We start from the raw sequence: 23,073 nt of genomic DNA on the forward strand, positions 1-23,073 counted from the left end.
CAACAAAAAGAAATACAGATTCCTGTGCCACTGACAACAACAGAAGCAGACAAAGACGACGACACAGCAAATAGACACAGAGAACAGACAACCAGGGTGGGGGGGAGGGGAGAGAAATAAATAAATCTTAAAAAAAAAAAAGAGAAAGTGAGGTTAGGGTATTTATTCCCCCAGCCACCTTCCTGCAAGGTCGCCTTGAACTAGCCAACTGAAGTCTCTGTTCATCACAAAACAAGTGATTAACCCTACATCACTCTCTCCTAAGTGCTGGCAACCACTCCTTCCCTCGTCCCATTGGGCCCAGGGGTGGGAAGAGCTCCCTGTTCTTGCTCCAGGTTTCCGTCGTACTCTTTGTGGTTACCATACACCCATCCCTTCGAAAATACACCTTCCTCAAAACAACTGCTTGATATTAATAACTATAGGACTATGTCATTAAAAAACTGCTTGGAGTGTGCCATCTGTTTTCTGTGGGATCCTGACAGATACAGATGCTCAAGAAACTGACACAGGGAAACGGACTTTGGCCCAGTGGTTAGGACGTCCGTCTACCACATGGGAAGTCCGCAGTTCAAACCCCGGGCCTCCTTGACCCGTGTGGAGCTGGCCCATGCGCAGCACTGATGCGCGCAAGGAGTGCCCTGCCACGCAGGGGTGTCCCCCACGTAGGGGAGCCCCACGCGCAAGGAGTGCGCCCGTGAGGAAAGCAGCCCAGCGTGAAAAGAAAGAGCAGCCTGCCCAGGAATGGCGCCGCCCACACTTCCCGTGCCGCTGACGACAACAGAAGCAGACAAAGAAACAAGACGCAGCAAATAGACACAGAGAACAGACAACCAGGGGAGGGGGGAAATTAAATAAATAAATAAATCTTTAAAAAAAAAGAAAGAAAGAAACTGACACAATAAACGGAATTTTGTGATTGGGGTGCTCACACATTCAATGAACTCACAGATAATCTCCTTTCTAAGAAACCGGGCTAGGGAATCCATGGCATGCGGCAACATCTCAGTTACTCAAATTATCACTGGTGCAAGCATGGCATGAATTATAGATACACAGCACGGCTCTGGGAGATCAAGTGGCTGTGGCGGGTAATTGCTACACAACAAGAGTTATTATAAGAAGCGTGGAGCCATGTGGCTTCTTCCATTGACCACAGCAGGGGGGGAGAGGAGGAGAAATTAAAAGATGTGATGATGCAATTAAAAACATGAAGGGAAATTAAAACAGGGCATACTGCTACAAAGCATACTAGAAATGGCTAAAATCCAAACCACTGACAACACTAAACACTGGCAAGGACGTGGAGCAATAGGAGCTTTTATTCATTTGCTGTTAGGAATGCAAAATGGTACAACCACTTAGAAAGACAGTTTGGAAGTTTCTTTCAAAGCTATACATAGGGGAAGCAGATGTGGCTCAAGTGATTGAGCTCCCGCCTACCACATGGGAGATCCCGAGTTCAGTTCCTGGTATCTCCTAAAGAAGACAAGCAAGACAGCAAGCTGATGCAATGAGCAGCACAGCGAGATGATGCAACAAGATGACTTAACAAGAGACACAAGGAGGAAAACAATGAGAGCCACACAACAAAGCAGGGAGAGGCAGTGGCTCAAGCAATTAGGCACTTCCCTCCCACATGGGAGGTCCCGGATTCGGTTCCCGGTGCCTCTAAAAGGAACACGAGCACACGGTAAACAGACAGCGAGCACAAACAATGAGGGAGTGAGGAGAAATAAATAAATAAAATAAATCTTTAAAAAAATAAAAGCTAAACATAGGCTTACCATATGATCTATCAATTGTACTCCTAGGTAATTACCCAAAAGGGTTGAAAACTTACGTCCATGCAAAAACCTGCACATAAATGTTTATAGCAACTTTTAAAATAAATGCCAAAAAACAGAAACAAACAAGATGGCCTCCCATAGGTGAATGGATAAACTGTGGTATATCCATATGATGAATATTATTCAGCAATAAAAAGAAATGAGATATCAAGCTGTGAAAAAGCATGGAAACCTTAAATGCACATTGCTGAGTGAAAGAAGTCAAGCTGAAACCAATCCAACTCCATGACACTGTGTAAAAGGAAAAGCTACAGGGACAATAAAAAGATCAGCGGTAGCCGTGGGTTCAGGGAGTGGAGGATGAATGGGTGGAGCACAGGGCATTTTTAGGGCCGTGAAACTATTCTGAAACCATAATAGTGGACATGTGACAAGACACATCTGTCACAAACCATAGAACTGTACACACTTGAGGAGGGAACCCCAGTGTAAACCATGGACCTTAGTTACTAATGATATAGCACTATCGGTTCATCAATCGTGAAAAATGTACCACGTGACTCAAGATGTTAACACTAGGGGAAACTACGTGTGGGGGGTGGGGAGGGAGTTAGATGGTAACACTGTACTTTCTGGGCAATTTTTGTAAAAACCTAAAACTAATCTAAAAGTAAAGTCTATTGGGAAGTGGACGTGGCTCAAGGAGTTGGGCTCCCGCCTACCACATGGACTCGAACAGATCCTCGTACACCAATGTTCACAACAGCGTTATTCACAATCGCCAAAAGGTGGAGCAGCCCGAGGGTCCATCCACAGAGAAACGGATAAACAAAATGTGGTGCATAAACGTAATAGAATATTATTCAGCCACGAAAATGAATGACGTTCTAATACATGCTACAATATGGATGAACCATGAAGCTATCATGTTACCTGAAATAAGCCAGACACAAAAGGACAAATACTTGTGTGGTCACATTTACATGAAAAAAACTAAAATAAGCAAACTCACAGAAACAGAAAGATTGCAGTTTATCAGGGGCAGAAGTGGGGGGCAGTGTATGCGGAGCTAATGCTCAGTGTGCACAGAGTTGATTTTGTGGTGATGAGAAAGTGTGGGTAATGGATGACGGTGACGCCAGCACAACACTGGATGTGATTAACACTGAATTGTATACTTGAAAGCGGCTAAAATGAGAACTGTCTTGTTATGCATATCTTATTGGGATTTAAACAAACAAACAAAAAAGTCTACCACTGGGGTCAGGGAATGCTGGCCCCAAGCCCAGCCCACTAACTATTTCTGTAAATAAAGTTTTACTGGAACATACTCCTGTCCCTTTATTTATAAATTCTTAATGGCTGCTTTCACACTATAGCGACAGAGTGGAGTGGTTGTGGCAAACACTGCAGAGCCCTCAGAGCCTAAACTATTTACTACCCAGGCCTTTTAAGGAAGAAGTTTGCAGACCTCCGGTCTACCAGATTGGCTAAGAGTCTGAACACAAAGATGGCCTAACGAGGTCTTAAAGTCTAAACTCCCTGGCATGTGTAAACCAGTGGTTCTCAAAGGCAGGTCTCCGAGAAGTGGCATCACCCAGAATTCTTAAGAATGCAAATTCTCAGGCCTCACTCCAGACCCCCCAAATCAGAAGCTCTGGGGTCGCCCAACACTCTGTGTTTTAACGAGCCCTTGGGTGACGCTAAGGCTCACTCAAGTTAGAACCTCTGCTGCAGAGATGTAACCTGAAGGGTCAGAGAGAGGGGCCACTTGCTCAGCCACCCCCAAGCACAGTGAAGGCCTGGTGACACCCCATTCTCTTTACCAAACACTGAGAAGCGCATTGGCAAGGGAAGTGCCAGCAGCCCCGGCGCGCTCCGCGGGACGGCGGGACAGGCTGGCGGTGCGCGTGCTGCAGGGGAACTGGGTTCCCTGACGGGGTCGTGGAGACACGGGGGCAGTGACGGACCCCAGTGTGGAAGAGGCCAGTGTCAGTGCTGAACCTTCTGAAACGAGGGGGACACAAATGCCAACATGGGCCACAGGGACAGAACGGTCAACGACTGTGCCGTGACCTGCAGGGAGCTCTGGTGATGCCTACCAGTTCACAGGGCCCCTCGACGAGCCCCTCAAACAAGAGGGGGGCAGCTTCCTTTGAGGAGGGCGCCTGCAAGATGGTCACAGATACACCCAGGAACCCCCAAGCCCTCCCCGGGAGGGACCACGGCTAATTACCAGAGGTTTGTGCACTGAGAAAGAGAGAGCCAGACCTTCCAGGGGCCTTTAGATCCAACTCGTGCTGATCCACAGAGACCCACAAAGCCATTGTGGATCCACTTATCAGAGTATGGGCTTGCGGGGATCAGTGTCCATCCAACAAGCAGGCTTGTCAGATTTAGCAAATAAAAAGAAAACCCATTTAAAGTTGAATCTCAGGGAAGTGGATGTGGCTCAAGCAATTGGGCTCCTGTCTCCCATACAGGAGGTCCAAGGTTCGATGCCCAGGGCCTCCCGGTGAAGGCGAGCTGGCCCACGTGGCAAGCCGGCCCACGCGGAGTGCCAGCCCAGCGGAGTGCCAGCCCACGTGGAACACCGCCCCGCACAGGAGTGCCGTCCTGTGCAGGAGTGGCGGCCAATGCGGAGAGTTGACACAGCAAGAAGATGCAACAGAAAAAAGAAGAGACACAGAGGAGAGACAATAAGAGATGCAGCAGACCAGGGAGCTGAGGTGGCGCAAGAGAATGATTCACCTCTCTCCTACTCTAGAGGTCCCAGGATCAATTCCAGGAGACGCCTAATGAGAAAACAGGCAGACACAGAAGAACACACAGCGAATGGGCACAGAGAGCAGACAAGGCAGGGGGAGAATAAATAAATACATCTTAAAAAAATAAAGTTGAATTTCATATAAATGATAATGTTTTAGCGTAAGTATATCCCATGAAATATTTGGGACCTACATGTACTAAAAAATCATTTGTTGTTTATCCGAAATTCAACTTTAATTGGGCATCTGTATTTTATCTATCAACCGTGGACCCACTCTGGGGTGATTGACTCAGTCCCAGAATGTATGGTGAGAAGAGACAAGCTTGCCAACTGCCAGAATTCCAAGACTGCTTCTGTGACCCACAGGTCAAGGGCTATTGGACACCAGCGGGCCAGGAGACGCCCCTCGACTGCCCCTCACCACCACTGAGACCGAACCAGAAGCAGCCCCGCTCTCCCGGAGAAGCCGCAGAGAGTGGTGACACCATCGACTCTTGGAGCGATTCCAACCGCAACCTCATTTTACTCGCCTTGTGACAGGTGCAAGAGCCAGACGTGTCACGGAGAACGCTGGTGAATGATCACATCGGCAAGCAACGCCAGTCCCTGTTGGGGGTTTGATACTAGGTTTCTTGGCCAACTCGTAGCGCCGGTGGAGGTTTGGCGTTAGGTACCCCAGAAAAACACGTTCTTAGCCCAGGCCTGTGGGTAGGGACCTGTTTTAAGCAGGACCTTTTGAAGAGGCTCTTGTTAGTGAAGGTGCTGCTGAAGGTCTTAGAGAGAAGGCCACGGCGAAAGAAGCGGAAGTCGACAGCCTGGAGGAGAAAGAAGATGCAACCGTGTGTGTGTCACGTGACAGAAATCCAGGGTCCACCGCTGGCCCTCAGCCAGGCCCGAACACCGCGTCTTCGGGGAGAAGGACGGCCTTGCTGACGCCTGCCTCTTGGACTCCCTCCAGCCTCAGCACTGGGAGCCAACACATTCCTGCTGTTACGCCGACCCACTGCGCGGGGTCCGCTTTGCAGCCAGCAGACTGCAGTGCTCCTTTCAAGGCAGCCGCTTCCCGGGCCGCTAACCACGGGCTGCTCCCAGCATGCCCTGCTCCACCCAGGCCCTCGTCCACAGCCCCTCCGTAAAGGGGAATCACGTCCCCCCAAAAGTCAGGCTCAGGCCCCAAACGCCAGTCCCCAGGGCGTGAACCCATTCGTAATTAAGACCATTAGTTAAGGTGGGCACTCATTTGTGAAGAAGATCTTCCAAGAGCCTATTTTTTGTAATTGTTAAAGAAGCTTTAGATTACATAAATGTTACATAAAAAATACAGGGGATTCCCATATGCCCCACTCCCTCCACCTCCCACATTTCCCACATCAACAACCTCCCTCATTCCTGTGTTAGAGGTTTGCAATAATTAACTAGCTGTAGCTCAGTTTCCCCTGATATGCACTGGGGAAAGGATAACCCCATCCCCCATAAGCCTACTTGCCTAAATACAGCACTTTCCCATAGGTTAAATAAAGAAACCTCTTAGAGAGCGGAGTAAAGGGAAATGGAAACCTTCCCTACCTGCACATCAGAGGGAGATAAAATTCCTGCAGAACAAAGAAACATCTGTTCCTGCAGCATTCCAGGAAACCATAACTCCCTAACCCACTATCTTCAAGCACTATCAGGAAAAATTTTCACCTCTAGGGCTTCCTGTTGGCCCCTGTACTTCACTCGGACCCTCTACCCCCTCCCACCAACTCACTCCCCCGCCTAGGAAAGTTCTGTGTAAAATGAAGTCCCCCCCCGCTTCCAAGGGGGGGCTGAAGTCTGTTCTTCAGACCCCCTCTGTTGGGAGAGCTTCTCAATAAATCTTTCTTTGTCTATAGTCATATCAGTCTCCATGTCCCAGTAAGCGCCGTATTTTTCTCCAACAGTTACCACTGATGAACATATACTGAAGCATTGCTACCATGGATTACGGTTTACATTATAGTTTACACTCTGTCCTGCACAATTTTGTAGGTTATGACAAAGTATATAATGGCCTATGTCTGTCACTGCAACGTCATGCAGGGCAACTCTTGTGTTTCGAAAATGTCCCCACGTTCCACCTATTCTTCCCTCTCCCCTCCCTCAGGACCTCTGGTGGGCACTGCCTTTACATCAATGATAAGAGTTCTTCCAGTGCTAGAATAATAATAAGTCTATAGTAGAATAATAATAAGTCTGCTTTAGTCCATTGCTCCTTCCCCAATCTTGAGGATTTGGGGATGGTCATGCCCACTCTGCTTCTAATTGAGAGAGGGCTTAGCTCCCATGGAGCAGATGGATGGAACTGTCTTGCTTGCAGTTGCAGACATTCTCTGTTTCTCAGAATGGGTGTTGCCCATCATCATCTCCTTGTTAGTTTTCCTGGGTGAGTCCAATGAACTCGAGAGTAGGTGTTGCAACTCTGCTGAGATTCAGGGCTCAACTGGCACGTGGCTGGATCAGAGAGTTAAGTCTCTTAGACGTTTATTTACCAAGTATAGTACTGATTATACGAAGACCTATTTTTTTTATTTTTTTATTTTTTATTTATTCGTTTTTTAAAAAAATATTACATTCAAAAAGTATGAGGTCCCCACCACCCCCACCCCACCACTCCCCCCACAGTAACACTCTCCCCCATCATCATGACACATCCATTGCATCTGGTGAGTACATCTCCAGGCATCGCTGCACCCCATGTCCCGTGTTCCACACCATAGCCCACACTCTCCCACGTTCCATCCAGTGGGCCATGGGAGGACATACAATGTCCGGCAACTGTCCCTGCAGCACCACCCAGGACAACTCCAAGTCCCGAAAATGCCTCCACATCTTATCTCTTCCTCCCATTCCCCGCACCCAGCAGCCACCATGGCCACTTTTTCCACACCAATGCCACATTTTCTCGATTATTAACCACAATAGTTCATGAATAGAATATCATTAAGTCCACTCTAATCCTTACTGTATTCCTCCTTCCTGTGGACCTTGGCTTGGTCGTGTCCATTCCACATCTATGTCAAGAGGGGGCTTAGACTCCACATATCCATGTGGATGCAATCCTCCTGCTTGCAGTTGTAGGCACTCTAGGCTCCCTGGTGTGGTGGTTGACCTTCTTCACCTCCCTGTTAGCTGAGTGGGGTAAGTCCAATAAACCAGAGCGTAGGAGCTGGAGTCTGTACGAAGACCTATTTAGATGAGGCCAGACTGAGCCAGGGTGGGCCTTAATCCAACAGGGCCGAAGTCCTGAGAAGCCGAGGAAGTTGGGGTCAAAACCAGAGGAGCAGACACAGGAGCGAGATGGCCAGGGACACGAGACCGCGGGAACGCTGATTCCAGGAGAGCGAGCCCTGCCGATGCCCTGATTTTGGACTTCTCGCCTCCAGCTCCGAGACAATGAACTCCTGTTGTTGAAGCAGCTTACGGCATCTGCCCTGGCGAACGGAGGCAGTGCAGAAGCCTTCCTGGAAGGTCCTTCATCGCCGAGCCGTCTGTTTTCCGCGGGGGCTCTGCCCGTGCCTCTGCCAGCCCACCTCCTTTACCCCTGCCCCAGAACCCTCCCCGGGCAGATCCACAGCATCACAGAGAAACACTGTTCCCAAGTAACAGAAGCTTCTCAGAAACGCTGGCCTCCCAGAGGATTAACACTTCCAAAGTCCCATGTTCGGAAGAATATTTTTTTTTCTTTTAATGAATTAATTCTTTGAACCCTAGAGCAGCAAGATGTGAGTTGGCAGTCTGCGTCAGAACGGTAGCCACAGAGATGGAGTTTTCCCCAGGACTGCCTCTTACGCCCCACCCCAGCAAAAACCAGCAGGAACCTCCGATGGCCACAGCGTAGAGCTGCGCCTTGGGCAGGAGAATGCGAGGTACGCGAACCAGGAACTCCGCAGGGAGCTTCTTGTAATCAGAAATAGATATGAAAACCATGGATTAATTCTTGCCAGAATTCCTTAAACTGCACTAACTTTCTGAAAGAATAAGCTTTCAGCTTTGCTTCGGATATAGCAGGTGCGTCACCTTTCAGGTAGCAATGACTTGTGAAGTGCTTGGCACACAATGAATGCCAAGACCTAAAAATGAGACAGCTAGACTCAAAAGTACATCTGTGAGCGAGGCCTGCTCGGGGAGATTACAGGCTCACCGTGCTGCACGGCTGCTGATGCTGCCACATGCTCTCCTTCTGGAAGGAACGTTTTCCCCGCAGGAACCTCTAAGTCCTCGTGGGGTGGTACACTAAGACCACAGGCTCCGGTGCCCAGGGTTTTGGGCGTCCATTAGTAACTGGTCCTCAGTCCCTGCTTTAGGGGTTACTATGATTATACTATTATGGCTCTGGGGGCTACCATCCTTGCTTTGGGGTTGTTTTCTGTAGAAGTCTGAGCTGATGATGACACATTTCCAGCATGTACACCTTGCACAGAGGATCAATAAGCCATGAGAAAGACAAGTATTTCTGAGGCCCTCCAGTGCGTTTCCACAAAGCGGGACATCTCAGGATAACCTAGAGGGCCCTCAGCTTGCCTTACCACATTTCACCTCTAGACCACTGTCTGTCTGTCCATCCATCCGTCTACTAGGGCTGACTGGCCAGCAGGAAGTGGCCGGCCCTCCCCCCACCAGCAATTTCTTGATAACACTAAAATGGCATAGATTACAGGCTTTGTCTTACCTAGGGGGATGGGGGAGGGAGAGGGGACAGGATTTCTGTCCCCCCCACTGGGCTTAGCACAGAATAGCTAATCAGTAAATATTTGTTGCATTTGATTGAAGAGAGAAAAATTGGGATACGAAATAATTGTGTCATCACTATGTCTATTAAGTCTAAAATCAGACTTACCTTAGTTCCAGTAAATGCAACGAAAGTTCTTGTCTTAAAGACAGTGAGCACTTTTGACCGAGGCACCCAGAATTCAGCACATCAGGGGTCACTGAGAACACTGAGAAGACCTGTCTTTCCTTTGTTTGGGGGACAGGGATCAGCTTTGTTGTCCTTCCAGCTCCGGCCTGGGGAAACAGCTGTTTACTTGCGGTGCTTTTCATTGTCCTGGCTCCGCCCCACCCCCACTTGAGAAAATAGGACAGGAGATTTAACTTGGCAGATGGAATAGGATTTAGCCAAAAGGAAGTCAGCCCGGGCCAGACATCCCACCTGAGGTTGGGGAGGCAGCGATTTCTGGGAGACTGCATTTCTGGACCTACTAGCTCCAGATTATGGGGACCAGGGAAGAAGATGCTAAAAGACAAGCTAACGAGCAGCTTACAAGGGAGTGTTGAAGATAAGGAAAGACAGTGGGTCAGGAAGGGCTTCCCTGAGCAAATGGTCCATTTGCCCATTCAAAGTTCCCTCTAGCAAGCACCAGCCCAATTAGAGAAAAAGAAATGCACATATCCAATGAACACAGGAATCAGTGCAAAAACAGCAAGGAGACACCCCATTTTTCACATATGGAATTAGCAAATATCGGGGACATGGCAGGCCAGCTCTGGACACGGGGGGCGGGGCCGGCACAGCCTTTCTGGAGAACAATTTGGCAGCACACACCCCTTAATCGAGCAATTCCGGGGCTAGGAATTTCCTGGATGGAGATACCTCAAGACTTCACCAAGCTGTATCTACAAGGGAGTTCACTGCAAAACACAGAAACAAGCCTGGTGCCCACTCGTTGATAACATAACTTAGGGGAGATGTACATAAGAAGAAAGATGATACAGCCACACACAAATGGAAACAGGCGTCTTTCGCTCACTGGGGATCACAAGCAACCACTATGAGTTCGAGAAACTGCCCGTCAGATACCTCCCGTCAGTACGACGACCCCTCTTACGCCCTCATCACCATCATCCTTTGAGCTGGCAGCTGAGCGAGCGGGTGCAGGGGAGAGGCCGGGACCTGCGGGGGAGGGGTGGTCCTCCTCCAGGGACCCCTCCCAAGCCCTCCAGGTCCCTCTTATGCCGTTGCTGTAACACCACAGATCCGAAAGCCTCATCCGTGCGCACCTGCCCCGCGAGGTGGAGTTTGGAAAGCTGGATACGAGCTTTGAACCCCACAGAGACCCGCAGGGAAAGAGCGCAGGTTTCCCGCTGCCAGCTTCCTCGAGAGACAGAGCCATTCACTTGCTAATGAACCGGCACACCCCGAGGGCGACAGTTCTGCAGGGGGCCAGAGGCTCCACCACCGCCCTCCCCAGCGGGGGCGGATTCAGAATTCCCCAGCTCCCTGCCTGCCTGAGTGCTTGGGGGACACCTTACTCCCCGGAGCCCTAAGGTAACGTAAAAGCAGGCTTTACCTTAAAACCCTGTACTGCAGAAATGGTTATTCACTGAATTAACTCTCCAGTCGAAGTTTAATTCCGTAGGCCCTCAACCCTCCAAACGGGCTTAAATCGGCTGTTGACAGCTAACATCTAGCCCAGTCTCCACATCGGTTTTCTCCTTGGCATTTTGGACAGCCAGCGGAAGTCTGTCCTTTGCCCTGCTTATTTGTGCAATTAGATAATACACAATTCTGTCCCTCTTGGCACAGATTTTAACAAAAACAGCTCAGAGAGCAATGTTGCAGCAAGCCAAGACCGTTTATTTGCACCTCACTTTATTTCCGTTCCTTTAATAAAGGAGGAGGCGTGGCCGCCGGTGACTGGTGACCCCCCATTTCCACGGGCTTCCCAGGCAGGCCTGGCTCTCCCCGGTCAGACGCACGCAGAGCTCATGGCCACCATCTTTGGGAAAAGGAAAAGGAAGTGGATGTGCTCTGCAGCCGATTCTGCCACACATCTGCTCAGCCCCGCAAAAAAAAATAAATACACACACACACACACACACACACATATAATCCCCAAATGGAATTGACCGTCTTGTCCTTAAAATAGGACTAATAATGCCGACTCTGCAAGTCTATTTAGCACACTGAACCGAGGGGCCGTAAGAGCCACATGCAAATGCCCCATCTAAGTACAGCCTTTGCTTCCGCGGGGATCCTCCGGGGAGTGGCCCCGCCAGCAGCGCCCGGCGCCCCCTCTTCCGGCTTCCAGCAGCCTCAGCCCAGCCCCCGGCCCCGCAGGCCTGGCGGGGCAGCTCTAAGCAGCGGGACGGCGGGCGGGAGCATTTTGTTGCGCCGCAGGAACGAGACAGCCGGCGGGCTGAGCTGGAGGTGCTGGCTGGAGGCCAAAGGGCTGCACACATCCCCAAGCGCGCTGAGGCCCTCTTCCCCAATAAAAATAACTCGAAATTGAATGTTCTCCAGAGGCAGGGGAGCAGCAAGGAAGCATCAGCGCCTGTGCGCCCTGGGCACTCGGACGCGGGCTGGCAGGCCTCGGTGCCCACCGATGCCCCACCGCGCAAGCCCCAGCAGGGATGCTGAGAACCAGAGACGGGAGGGCTCCACCTCTGGGTGCCTGCCGGGGTAGGTCAACGCCAGGCTCTTCCTTTTGTGAGGTCTGGGCATGACGGTGGACGTACTCGGTGACGGATTAAACACGCGGGAGGTTTGAGACCAGGTTACAGGGTCCCGGCGCACGCCTGCGGCTTCGTGCGGCCGCCAGGTAAACAGCTGCGGCCACGCGAGGCAGCTGCAAGTATGGAGGTGAAGCCGGGGCTTGGGGCGTGGGCGGCAGAGGGATGGGAGATGCGATCCAATCGGAAGAGAATCCAGGGGCCAGGTATGGCCCCGTCCGGGCCGCAGTGGTCACCAAGTCCCTCCTGGAGTGGGCAGGGTGGGCCCTGCTGCCGCCCGCCGGGGTCACCTCCCGGCTCGACCCCTCCCGGCAGCCCCCGCTCTCTTCCAGGCTCCCTGGCTCTTGAGGTCCCCTGGGATTGGCACTTACCGGGTCTGGAGCCCCGAGGGCCCGCTGGAGCCCAGCGAGCACCCCGCAGCTGAGTCTCCCTCCCCGGCAGAGGCGCACCCCACCCCAGGCCCGCCCAGCATCCCCCCGAGAGCAGGGCTCCGCCCGCCTCTCTTGGAATTACCAAGATAAAGCAAATTTCAAAAAGTGAAACCTGGCCCTGAAATGGCACCCGCCTCCAGGGACCCATCTGCCCATCACTCCTGGAATCTCTGGCCTGACAAGTTCACTTACCTTGTTCAAGAGGAAATCTGACATTTTTAACCCTGAAAAATCTTGGGAGAGACCTTTGGACCTAAAAACTTAACTCCCACAGTTTTGCAAGACCCCGCCTTTGCCATTGTCTCCAAGGTTCCAGGCGCTGCCCCCGGCCCTGGCTAGCCCCGGCCCGGGCTTTGTGATGGGCGGCCCCCCGCCCCGCCCCCACCCGAGAGTTTTCCTGGCCACCCCACAAGTTTTTGTTGAGAGACCAGACTCCAGGGGAAGGCCGGTCCCAGGCTCCAGGTTGGAATCAGGTGAGGAGAGCGATGAGCCCTGCTGCTGGGCCGCCCTGACTCCTGCTCCTAAGACCTTCTGGGGAAAGCGCTTTCCTTATTCGGGTTATTTTTCCTTTTAAATTCCCACTTTGGCTTCAGGAGATGAATGATTTTCTCTGGCAATGACTGTGTCAGTGAAAGCCACGCTAACGGTTTTTTTCCTGAATTGTTAAGAGCTATGGACGGCAGGAAGATGGCCAGCCTTTCTTCCAGGTATGAGCCAGCCTTGACCGTGAGTTTCTGGTTACTAGAATCTGCTGGTTTAGGAGGTAAATGGGCTGCAGCACTGTTGTTTGACTTCTTTCCCCTTAAACCATAAAAGAGCTCCTGGCGCAGCTGTTTTCCTGAGCGTCGGGGGACCTCACACCTGGACTTCCGTCCAGTTTGGCTGTTGGCTTTGAACGTTTTCAACCGCGCCTCTGTTCTGCCTCGGAAACGATGAGCGTTTTCCCACCTTGTGTGCGGCAGAGGCCAGTGTTCCAGCCGAATGAAAACTCTCTTTCTGAAAGGGAGAGATAGATTCAAGATTTGCACAACCGTTCAGTAAAAGAGCAGAACAAGACATTTTTTTAACCTGCAACCTTTTAAGTGACTGATGTAAATAGTTCATCAAATGTGATGTGCCAATAACGTGAAATTGCAGCCATGCAATTTTTAAATTAAAAAATGCAGCTCTTTTTAAATTCTTATATGAAAAAGTAATCTGTATGGGAAAGAGTTGGATATTTTTCTTTACGGTGTTGCATGAATTAGTCAAACATTAGAACAAGAAAGGGAAAAGGAAATGAAAGGGGCGGAGCTCCACCAGTCCCCCCGGCGATCAGGATGATCTGCGCCCGGGCGCTTTGCTTGCCTTTGCTAACCCAGAGCTCTTTTTCTCCTAGTGTGATTTTGGTCCTGGCCATTTCCAGTGCCTTCGAACCGGGCTTAGTGGCTGGTGAGACTTCTTTTTCTGTCGCTTGCTAACAGCTTTCCTGTGACCTGCACGACGGTCTCCAGGAGTTGCTTTTGTCTTTAAGCGCTGGGCCACCGTGAACTCGCGCGCCTGTCGCCGGGCCACCGGGGCCTCGGAGGTGGGGACATCCGGTCCCAGGAGGAGCCTGCGTTTCGTCCCGCGTCTTCCCAGTCTGTGCCGTTCACAGGAATCCAGGACAGTAAGCCCGACCTGCCTTGGGTCACGGGGTGCTAGCGCTCCCCTCTTCCGTCCCCCGTTTGGCTCCTGAGAGCCGGGCACCGACTCTGGAGCGCTGCGCCGGGTGAGGCGGGCGCTGCGGGGCTCACCTCCCCGGCCCCCCGGTCCCCTCCCCTTAGTTACTTAATAACCTTTGCTCGCAGAATCGCCACCGACCCCTCCCTCTTCTCACCCGCCAGGTAAGGAGCTCAACAAAACCTGCTGTCTGAACGGGGGCACCTGCATGCTGGGGACCTTCTGTGCCTGCCCCCGCTACTTCTACGGGCGGAACTGTGAGCACGACACCCGCAGAGAGTGAGGCCCTCGAGGGCAGGCGGGGGAGGTGAGAGGGCCACCTGCCAGAGGTGGGGCGAGATTCAGAGCACACTGGCCTGTTCTGTCCCCTCTAGGAACTGTGGCTCTGTGCCCCACGGCACCTGGCTCCCCAAGAAGTGCTCGCTGTGTAAGTGCTGGCACGGCTGGCTTCACTGCTTTGCGCAGACCTTCCTCCCCGGTTGTGGTAAGCACCTGCCGCCTCGCCTGCCCTCCAGGGTCGTGAGCTGCCTGTGGGCACTCGGCTGTCGGGCTCTCCCTAGAGCCTTGTGGCCGAAGCTGCTCTAGTTCAGCCTGTAAAAGCCTCAAGGTCTCGGCGGAACCTTCACCAGGGCTTCCTTGACATCTGCTCGCTCGGAGGCGCAGCTGCACCTGCTGCCTCGCGCAGGGGAGCCATTGCAAGTCTATTTGCTCCTTGACATCCTTTGGTAGTCTGTGAGCTTCTACTGAAGACACGAGCAAGAAAAGACTTGGCCTCTCAAAATGCAGAGGTGCTCTCTGGTGTTACTCTTCTTTGGGAGGGGGGACCCAAATTATCTCTAGGATGGACCCCTCAATTAGTAGCCGCCAGCAGTGTCAGGGCACCGCAATCAATGAACGCCCCTAAAATCCCGCCAGAGCCTGACCCCACTCCCGTCCTTCTTCCTGGATCCTAAAAGCCATGGCTCCCGTGGCCCCTGGTAACTGACCTCAGAACCCTTTCACCTTATTAGTTCTATTGATTTGAGGAGGGGGACAAGGGGACGGGGTCCTCTTCCCACCCCGGCTGAGCCAGACTCCTAGGACCCCCTGGTTCAGAGGCCCCTGGTGGTTCTGACACTTGTGGGTATTAAAACGTGAAAATGTGCAGGTCCTGAAAGTCTAGACGGCAAACGCTTGGCCCAGCTTGGGATGGGACTTCCCACCAGGCAGCGGTCCTGTCTTTGCCATTTGCGTCCCCCCAGTGTCGGTCCCGTGGAAGGCGGGTGAAGAGGGCGGATCCGGTGGATAAGGGGCTACGGTGACTTCTTCCTGGGAGCATGCCTCCCCCTATCATCAGCCTAACTGAGTCCTGTCCTACCCCTGCAATGGAAGGTGTCCCCTACGGGGGCAGGTTACAAAGTATGGGCGCTCCGGTCCTGGGAGGAGGGAGTTAGCCGCAGGCCCTTCAAAGGAGTCTGAACGTGATGTCATTGGCGCTGCTGACCCCACCAGCACTGGGCTCATCCACTGTTGGGCCCCGGTGAGTTTTGGGTGTGTAGATAGGCCACGGGTGGAGGGCTTGCTTTAATGGGTGCGTCTCCCCACCTGCAGGTGGCCGTGTGATGGACGAGCTCGGCACGGCCTCCAGGGCTCCAGGATGGGCGCCGTCTGCCTGTACCACTCTTATGCTGGCTGGCCTCTGCCTCTCCATGCAGAGTTACTACTAACCAACCCCTGCCTTTCTCTGGAACAAGACCAGATGCCATGGGAACGTCACGGGGGCCAGGGAGGTGGCTGCTCGAATGCCGCAACTGAGAAGACCATTTGTTAGTTGCCTTGAAATGAGAACATTTTCCATATGGTCCCTAACGCTTCCTTAAAGCACCAGCTACATTCCTCAGCTCCACCCCCCACCCCCCACCCCCACGCACAAAAAAAGCCAACCATATCTACCCTGGGCCCTTGTCCTGTGTTTCTTGATACATGAGCTCTAACAGAGTTCATATTAACATTTTTCTTTCAAACAATCAGATTCTATCTTGAGATTATTAAAGGCTAACCCTAAGGCAAATGGAGAATAACGTTCTGAGTAGAGGAGATCCAAGTCAGGAAAGACAGTATCTTTAAAAGAAATGGAAAGAAAGCATTTTAAAGGAGAAAACAGGAGGGGAGGAGGCAGATGCTAGAGTGAGGGGACAGGAGCACTGGGGCTAATGGGAGGATGCCTGTGTCCCAGAGAGATGGAGAAGAAAAGAGGAAGCAAAGGGAGAGACGTGGAAAAAAGGAAATGGGCTACTTGCTTGATGATTAGATGGATGTAGAGAAGTGGTTCCTGTCACCTATAGAAGGCACAGAAGACAAGAATGCCTCTTTATCCCAAGGCATTGTAAGGAGGATTAAATCTTCTTGGGAAAAAAATATATCTAAATTTCCCTCAACAAGATTGGTTAATACATTGTTTTCTCCATACTATGCAATTATTTTAACTGCTGTAGAAGACAAGGGAAATGTTTATAATATATTTAGTTACAATACCAGGTGATTAAACTATATTGTAAACCCCACTTATAAAATATGTTGTATATTTGTGTGTGCACAGTAAAAATGGGAACTACATTAATCAGCATGATGTGAACTGTGGTTATTTCCAGGCATGAGGGTGATGGGTGCTTTGTGGACGGTGTTTTCCTCTACACACATGCATATTTTCCGTGGCACGGATGTACTGCATTTGTTTTCACATGAAATGTGAAGAGTACCTCTGGCTTGAAACTGGAAACCAGGAGACTTGAGAGCCTAAGGAGGTTGCCCGGTCTTATTTTTTACTTCACTATGTGTGCTCCAAATAGCACAGATTTGCTTTATTTAGGTACTGCTTCATCCACAAATTCACAGTTTTCCAAATTCACACCCTGCAGAGACAGAGTTCCAAATGGGTGGCATTTCTTGCTGTGCCCAGTGAAAAGAAAGTAATGGTAAACAGGAAGCAAGAGTGTGGAATGTGGAGGCAGAAAGGCCCAGTGTGGAGTGCTGGTCTACCCACTTACTGGCAGTGGGGCTTTGAGGAGTCCCAAGGGTGAGCCTGGACTGATGCCCACATCAGAGGGTTGTGAGAATTAAACTAGAACACTCAACAAAACATTCTCAACAAACGTCACATTTTCTTTTTATGCCTCCCTATTTACCACAGAGCTTGCTTTTTTTTTGGCCCAGAAATGAAAAAAAAAAAAGCTTTAGCATGTTGGAAAAAGGCTTCTTCTCTTACATATAAGTGATCAGCACCCATCCTCTGGGTGAGGCTAGCACAGCATTTTCCAAACCTGGCCTACTGGCATGCCACCTTCGTGACTAGGGCCACACCTCTTGTACTTAATGTTTTTCTTTCTATCAACTCATTTTTTTAAATGCTTTTTTGCTTGCCCAAAGCAATGGCATTTTGAAGTCATGGGTAATTTACTCGAGTCTTGAAATTATATAAAAAAATAATCGTGTCCATGTATCGTGAACCAGCGTAGCAGAGGTATGTTTATTTGGGAGACAGTATTCAAGGGAAGGCAAAATACTCTTAGGTTGTACTTTCAAAAGTCTTACAGACTGCTCAAAACAAAGTCCCCATGAGGAGGGCAATAAAGACACACCCGGGTCCCCCGGTGGAAAGCACGTGGCCCTTGAATTCTGCATTCGGCGTTGGTGGACTAGCCCTTGTTCACTCAAAACGCTAGAGCTGACTTCAAGGCCCGACATCAGAAAACGGTTCACTGCGTTTGGGCTTATCTTTACCTTGCAATTATTACACTATCTTTTAAAAATCATCTTCAGAAAAAATGTTAATGACACAGAGCCAGGCTTAAGATACAGCGTCAGGTGTAAAAGGTAGACTACAGTAGAGTCTCAACTGTACCAATTAAAATTCTTAGAAGCTAGGATCTCCCCAAATATTAAAGTGGCCATTTCTGAGTTAAGAGATTTGGGGTAATTTTTAGTCTTTTTTTAAAGCTATCAACAATAACATAACTGATTTTATAGTAAAAACGGTTTTTTGTAAAGAATAAAGGCAAGGTTGATAATTGCCAGATTATGAAGATACAGATAATCCTAGTGAAATTGCAAAAAATACAAATTTCTGGATATAGAAAGATGCCTCGTTCAGTAGATTCCAAGACTTGTGTGCAGGAAGCTTCTTGGGGAGTGCTCTTGGGAACAACACAGACTGTGACAGAGGAGCTGGGGTGGCCCTTGAGCAGCCCTCATTTGAGGCAGGGGGACAGGCCGTTGCTCTCCCACATCCACCAGCCCTAGAACCTGGGCTTCCCCGGGAGGGCCCTGGCCTTGGGGGAGCCTTGGGGGAGCCTTGGGGGAGCCTTGGGGGAGTGGGCGCCCTGGAGGGCCATCCGCAGCCAAACTGCCGAGGTCTGGGGGAGTGAGGGCCCTGCTCCTGAGGGTCAAAAGCTGCGGTGGTGCCTAGAAGGGGCTTTCCAGATGCTCAGTGTGAGCTCGAAGGAAGGATGCAGTTACGGGGAAACTCGCTGTTTTGACATGAAGCTACCTTTTTTAAAAAGCCTCACTTAAATAAACTTCCAAAGCCCGAAAAATCATTTGCGTCTACGTTATTTGTACTGACATAGAAGAGTTCAGCTGCACCGACTTTCTAAACTCCGGAGCTGCACTCCTGTGATGAGAAAAAGAAAGAAAAAACAAAAAGAATGAAAAAGTGGACTGAAGTGCCCTGAAGAGGCCAGCAGGAGACACAGAGGGGGGACAGCACCCGGGGCCCAGGGCTCCAGGACGGGGTCAGGCCCGAATGACCCTGGAGCTGAGGGAGGGGTCGAGGGTCAGCGAAGGAGCAGGTGGAGAAGAAGGAACCACCGATGAGGAGGAAGGCGGAGGGAGCTCCCGGGAGGCGCTGACCTCAGGAAACGGGCCGAGCAGTCGGGGGGACTGATTTCAACCCCAACTCACACGGCGCGATGGAAACCCACTGGAGACCCTGCTGCCCCCACTGGCCACCCGGGAACCTGATCTCGAGGCTGGTCGGGGAGCACAGCAGGGACAAACCCCAACTTCTGAACGCTGGCATCGATTTCGGTGGGTCTTAAGAAGTGGTTATGGCCCTGAAAATGCAATGCTCATAGTGTTTTCTATTTGCCAGGCGACTTTCAGTAAAATCCTCCGAGCTGTCGCTCACCCTCACAGAGCCAAGAGTTGGTGGCCGCGGGGTACCCTTGGCAAAAATACAGAGAGAAATAGGAAGGCCACAGGTTCAGAAAACCAGCTTAAGTTTAGTCCACGAAAGCCAACATCTGGAGGTGGTGGCAGGGGGACCCCAGGGAGTGGTGCGCCAGCCATGCCTGCATGGGAGGGAGAAGAACATTATTAAAACATCAGGTTGCACAAGCCTCTCACCCCAACAGGGCTCCTGGCACACAGCCCCCTCCTGCCGGGGAAGCCCCCACCCTCAGGCTGGGCCTGGGGCTCCCCAGCGCTCTTTCTTCCGCCTACCAGGCATCACTGCTTTCAGGCCCACGCGGCAGCTTCCTTTTCTGCAGACACTGAGAGCGAGAGCATCAGTGGACAGAGCTGGGAGCAACACACGTGGGAGTAGACAGACCTAAAAACGTGAGTTCAAAAATAAATAAATAAGTAAATAAATTTTTAAAAAGAAAAAACCCATGAGTTCACTCAGAGTCAGTTCGAATCCAACCTCCACGGTTCCAACCTCCTTCTTTCCATTTGTAACTCTCCTTTCCAATGGCAGAAACCTGCTCTAAATATTTATTCATTTGTTCAAACCAAAAATGCACAGAAGGTAGTTTCAGATTTGCGATCCCACAAAAGGCAAACCTACCAACCAAGTTCCACATCCATTTAAATATTTGGAGTTAAAATTTATATACAGTGAAGTGCACAACTCTTGAGTATGTAATTTTTGATGATTTTTATCAATGGTATATACCCATGAAACCTACACCGCTATCAAATATAGAAAATTTCCATTATCCCAGAAAGTTCTTTGTGCCCCTCTCAGAGGTAATCATTCTGACTCTTTTCACAATATACCAATCTTGCCTGTTCTTGAGCTTTAGTAAATGGAATCAAACAATATTACTCTCTCACATCTGGCATCTTTCACTCAGCAAAATGTCCACGAGATTCCACCATGGAGTTGTGTTTCAGTAGTTTGTTCCTTTCTATTGCTGTGTACTCTATTATATGGCTGTCCTGGTTTCAGTCTTCTGTAGACGCCAGAAAATTATGTTCTTAGGCTAACCCATGCCTGTGCATGTAAACCTATTATTTTTGTGGGATCTTTTGGTTAGATTCAGGTAAGGGAATTTTTGATTAGATCACTTTTGATTCGATCAGTTAAGAGCCTTTGATTAGATTGTGCCCTGATCCTTTTACTGGAGTCTTATATAATCAGAAACACAGAGAAAGAGAGCTGCCATTTTTACCCTGCCACGTGAGAGAGGGCTCCGGGGTCACTGACAGCCACAGAACGACAGAGAAACCCCGAGAGGCAGAGAGAGACTGGAGGCTGGATTCAGCAGCACAGCCCAAAGCTGACGAGATGAGGCCCGGGGAAAAGCAAACCACAAGCCCGACGGCCCACAGCTGAGCTCTGGGACAGCGAGCCTGGAGGAGAAACAGAGTCCAGCCGCCGTTTTGCCTTGCCACTGGCAGGAGCCCGGGTCTGCCAGCAGCGGGCTTCTGGTGGGACACCATCTCTGATGGTGCCTTGATTTGGACCTTTGCGTAGCCTTGGAACTGCAGGATTTACCCTAATGAATTCCCATTCTAAAAGCCAACCCATTTCTGGTATTTTTGCATCGGTATTGCAGCCTGTAGCAAAGAAAAACAAGTGGCTCACTTCTACTTTGTTTACCCACTCCCCTACCGATGGCGCTCGGGTCTTTTTTTTTTTTTCAGGTTAGGGCTATTATGAATAAAATGAACAGCCACCTTTCCCACCCCCCCACCCCCCGCACTTGAGGGCCACACGCTGAGCTTGTAACGGTGACTCAGCATGCTGACACCGTAAAACCGGCAGTTCCTGAGTGAAAGTGTGCAGGGAAGTTTTTCTGAAACTCGGTTCAATGGAAATGAACTCACCAGGGGGTGTTTTTCAAAACGCGAGGCTTTGCAAGCGCGTTTGTGGGTAGCGCACTCCGTTGTCTTCCAAGGCCAGGCAGGTACCACGGCTTGAGGCCCATGAAGGCATCACGTCCAGCTGTCGGGGTCGCTGCAGGGCACCCCAGCTATGCTGGTGCTCCTGCATTTCCCTGGGAGGTGCCCGTTTGTAGCTCCTGGGCCTTCCCTGAACTGTGCACAGCCCCCCCGGGGCCCCCTCCTCCAGGAAGCTACCGCGTGGGCTCAGGTAGACTTCAAAACGCCTGCACCTGGGGCCGCTGGGAGGCTTCTGGGCCTTCCTCAGCTTGAATTTTCGTTTATTAAATTTTCTGCAGGGATCAGGAGTCCCAGACTTTTTTGACCCCTCATGCTATCAGAAAAAAATTGTTTTAGCACATTCGCCAAACATCCATTATACATATATGTACTACTTACTAAAAGGAGTAATTTTCACAGTATAAAAATACACAGAGCCAAAAAAAAAAAAGCGACCAGGACACGTGAAGGACCGCGACAGGTCAGGGACATTCGTGATTTCAGAGCAAAGCCCGCCATGGCACGGAGCCGCCGGCCGTGTGCAGCACGCACTCTGGGAGGGGGCACGACTGGGGCTCCCTGCACCCCGCCCCTCCCCCCGTGGGAAAGGACCCCTCCTCCCGGCGGCCACGAGGCTCCTCCCGCGCCTCTCTCGGAGTCCACGACACTTTATCCCACTGACTTGTCTCCGTGTCTCCCCCACCCCACCCCACTCAGGGGCTCGAAAGCATCGTCAGCGACTGGGTGCCAGAGGCCGTGGCCCAGAGCTGCTCGGAGACACGAGGAAGGAGGGAAGGAGGGAGGGAAGGCAGGAGGAAGAGGGGAGGGAGGGGGAGCCCGGGGCTAATCTCCTTTTCATGAACAGCAACCCCTTTTCACAGCAATTAACACTTCTTGAGTTCGCCTCCTCCCTCACCACCCAGAGGAGATTAAAAAGGAGATTGCGCCCTTCCGTAGTCTGGCAGCCTTCCGAGGGGGAGCGGGCTCTTCCCACACCCACCAGCCCGGGAGCAGGGCGACCCCCAGAGGTCTCCGTGCGTCCCTGCAGACTTAGTCCCCCCCCACCCCCGCCCCTCCCCGCACCCTCACCCCTTCCCTGCACCCCGTCTTCACAGACGGTTCAGCCCTGGGGGGGGGGGAGGAGAAATGACAGGAGAACAGCAAGTTCCCTGTTTTCCTGAGCCAGGGGCACCTCTAAACTATGCAGCACCTGGGTGTAAATTAATTCTTCAGATTAGCTGTCATTCAGTGCAGGGAGATCCCCACGGCACATTCCAACAGGAGAAAGCAAAAGAAAAGTGAGAAATTATATAATCCCAAATCATTCAGAATTTTTTAATGGGAAAAAAAAAGACAGATGATGAACTAGATAAATCAGCAAATCAGTCTGAAAAAATCCTTGTTGGCTTCTAGCTTCAAAAAAGGCAACACATTTTATTTATTTATTTATTTAAAGATTTATTTATTTATTTCTCTCCCTCCCCCACCTCAGTTGTCTGTTCTGTGTGTCTATTTGCTGTGTCTTGCTTCTTTGTCCACTTCTGTTGTTATCAGTAGCACTGGGAATGTGTGTATCTTTTTGTTGTGTCATCTTGCTGTGTCAGCTCTCCATGTGTGCGGTGCCATTCCTGGGCAGGCTGCACTTTCTTTGGCGCTGGGTGGCTCTCTGTATGGGGCGCACTCCTTGCGCGTGGGGCTCCCCTACGCGGGGGACACCCCTGCATGGCAGGGCACTCCTTGCACGCATCAGCACTGCGCATGGGCCAGC

General features: G+C 51.0%; 2 protein-coding genes across 3 annotated transcripts in view; one reads left to right on the forward strand and one right to left on the reverse strand.

The window, feature by feature from the left end:
* Window positions 1-12,461, reverse strand: part of LRRC2 (leucine rich repeat containing 2) — an 84,233-nt gene extending 71,772 nt beyond the window's left edge. The window contains exon 1 of one of the 2 annotated variants that reach the window (XM_071212022.1): window positions 12,402-12,461. The gene's annotated coding sequence lies outside the window, so the exon portion shown is untranslated. Of the gene's footprint in view, window positions 1-5,090; window positions 5,376-12,401 lie in introns of those variants that run through there. The other variant, XM_071212023.1, reaches the window with a different exon arrangement.
* Window positions 11,632-16,767, forward strand: CRIPTO (cripto, EGF-CFC family member). The gene is made up of 6 exons (XM_058288931.1): window positions 11,632-11,980; window positions 13,840-13,892; window positions 13,975-14,109; window positions 14,327-14,441; window positions 14,537-14,646; window positions 15,753-16,767. Exons 1-6 carry the CDS (start codon window positions 11,811-11,813, stop codon window positions 15,866-15,868), a joined length of 699 nt encoding a protein of 232 aa, XP_058144914.1. The 5' UTR covers window positions 11,632-11,810; the 3' UTR covers window positions 15,869-16,767.
* Window positions 16,768-23,073: the final 6,306 nt, after the last annotated feature.

Source organism: Dasypus novemcinctus, chromosome 26 (assembly GCF_030445035.2).
Source record: "Dasypus novemcinctus isolate mDasNov1 chromosome 26, mDasNov1.1.hap2, whole genome shotgun sequence".
Lineage (NCBI taxonomy): Eukaryota > Metazoa > Chordata > Mammalia > Cingulata > Dasypodidae > Dasypus > Dasypus novemcinctus.

Bases quoted from the DNA above. Each gene is read 5' to 3' on its own strand.
- CRIPTO (XM_058288931.1), top strand. From the start codon at position 11,811: ATGTTCTCCAGAGGCAGGGGAGCAGCAAGGAAGCATCAGCGCCTGTGC. The intron at 13,893-13,974 runs GTGAGACTTCTT...TTTGTCTTTAAG, and splicing joins CGAACCGGGCTTAGTGGCTG to CGCTGGGCCACCGTGAACTC. The intron at 14,442-14,536 runs GTGAGGCCCTCG...TGTCCCCTCTAG, and splicing joins GAGCACGACACCCGCAGAGA to GAACTGTGGCTCTGTGCCCC.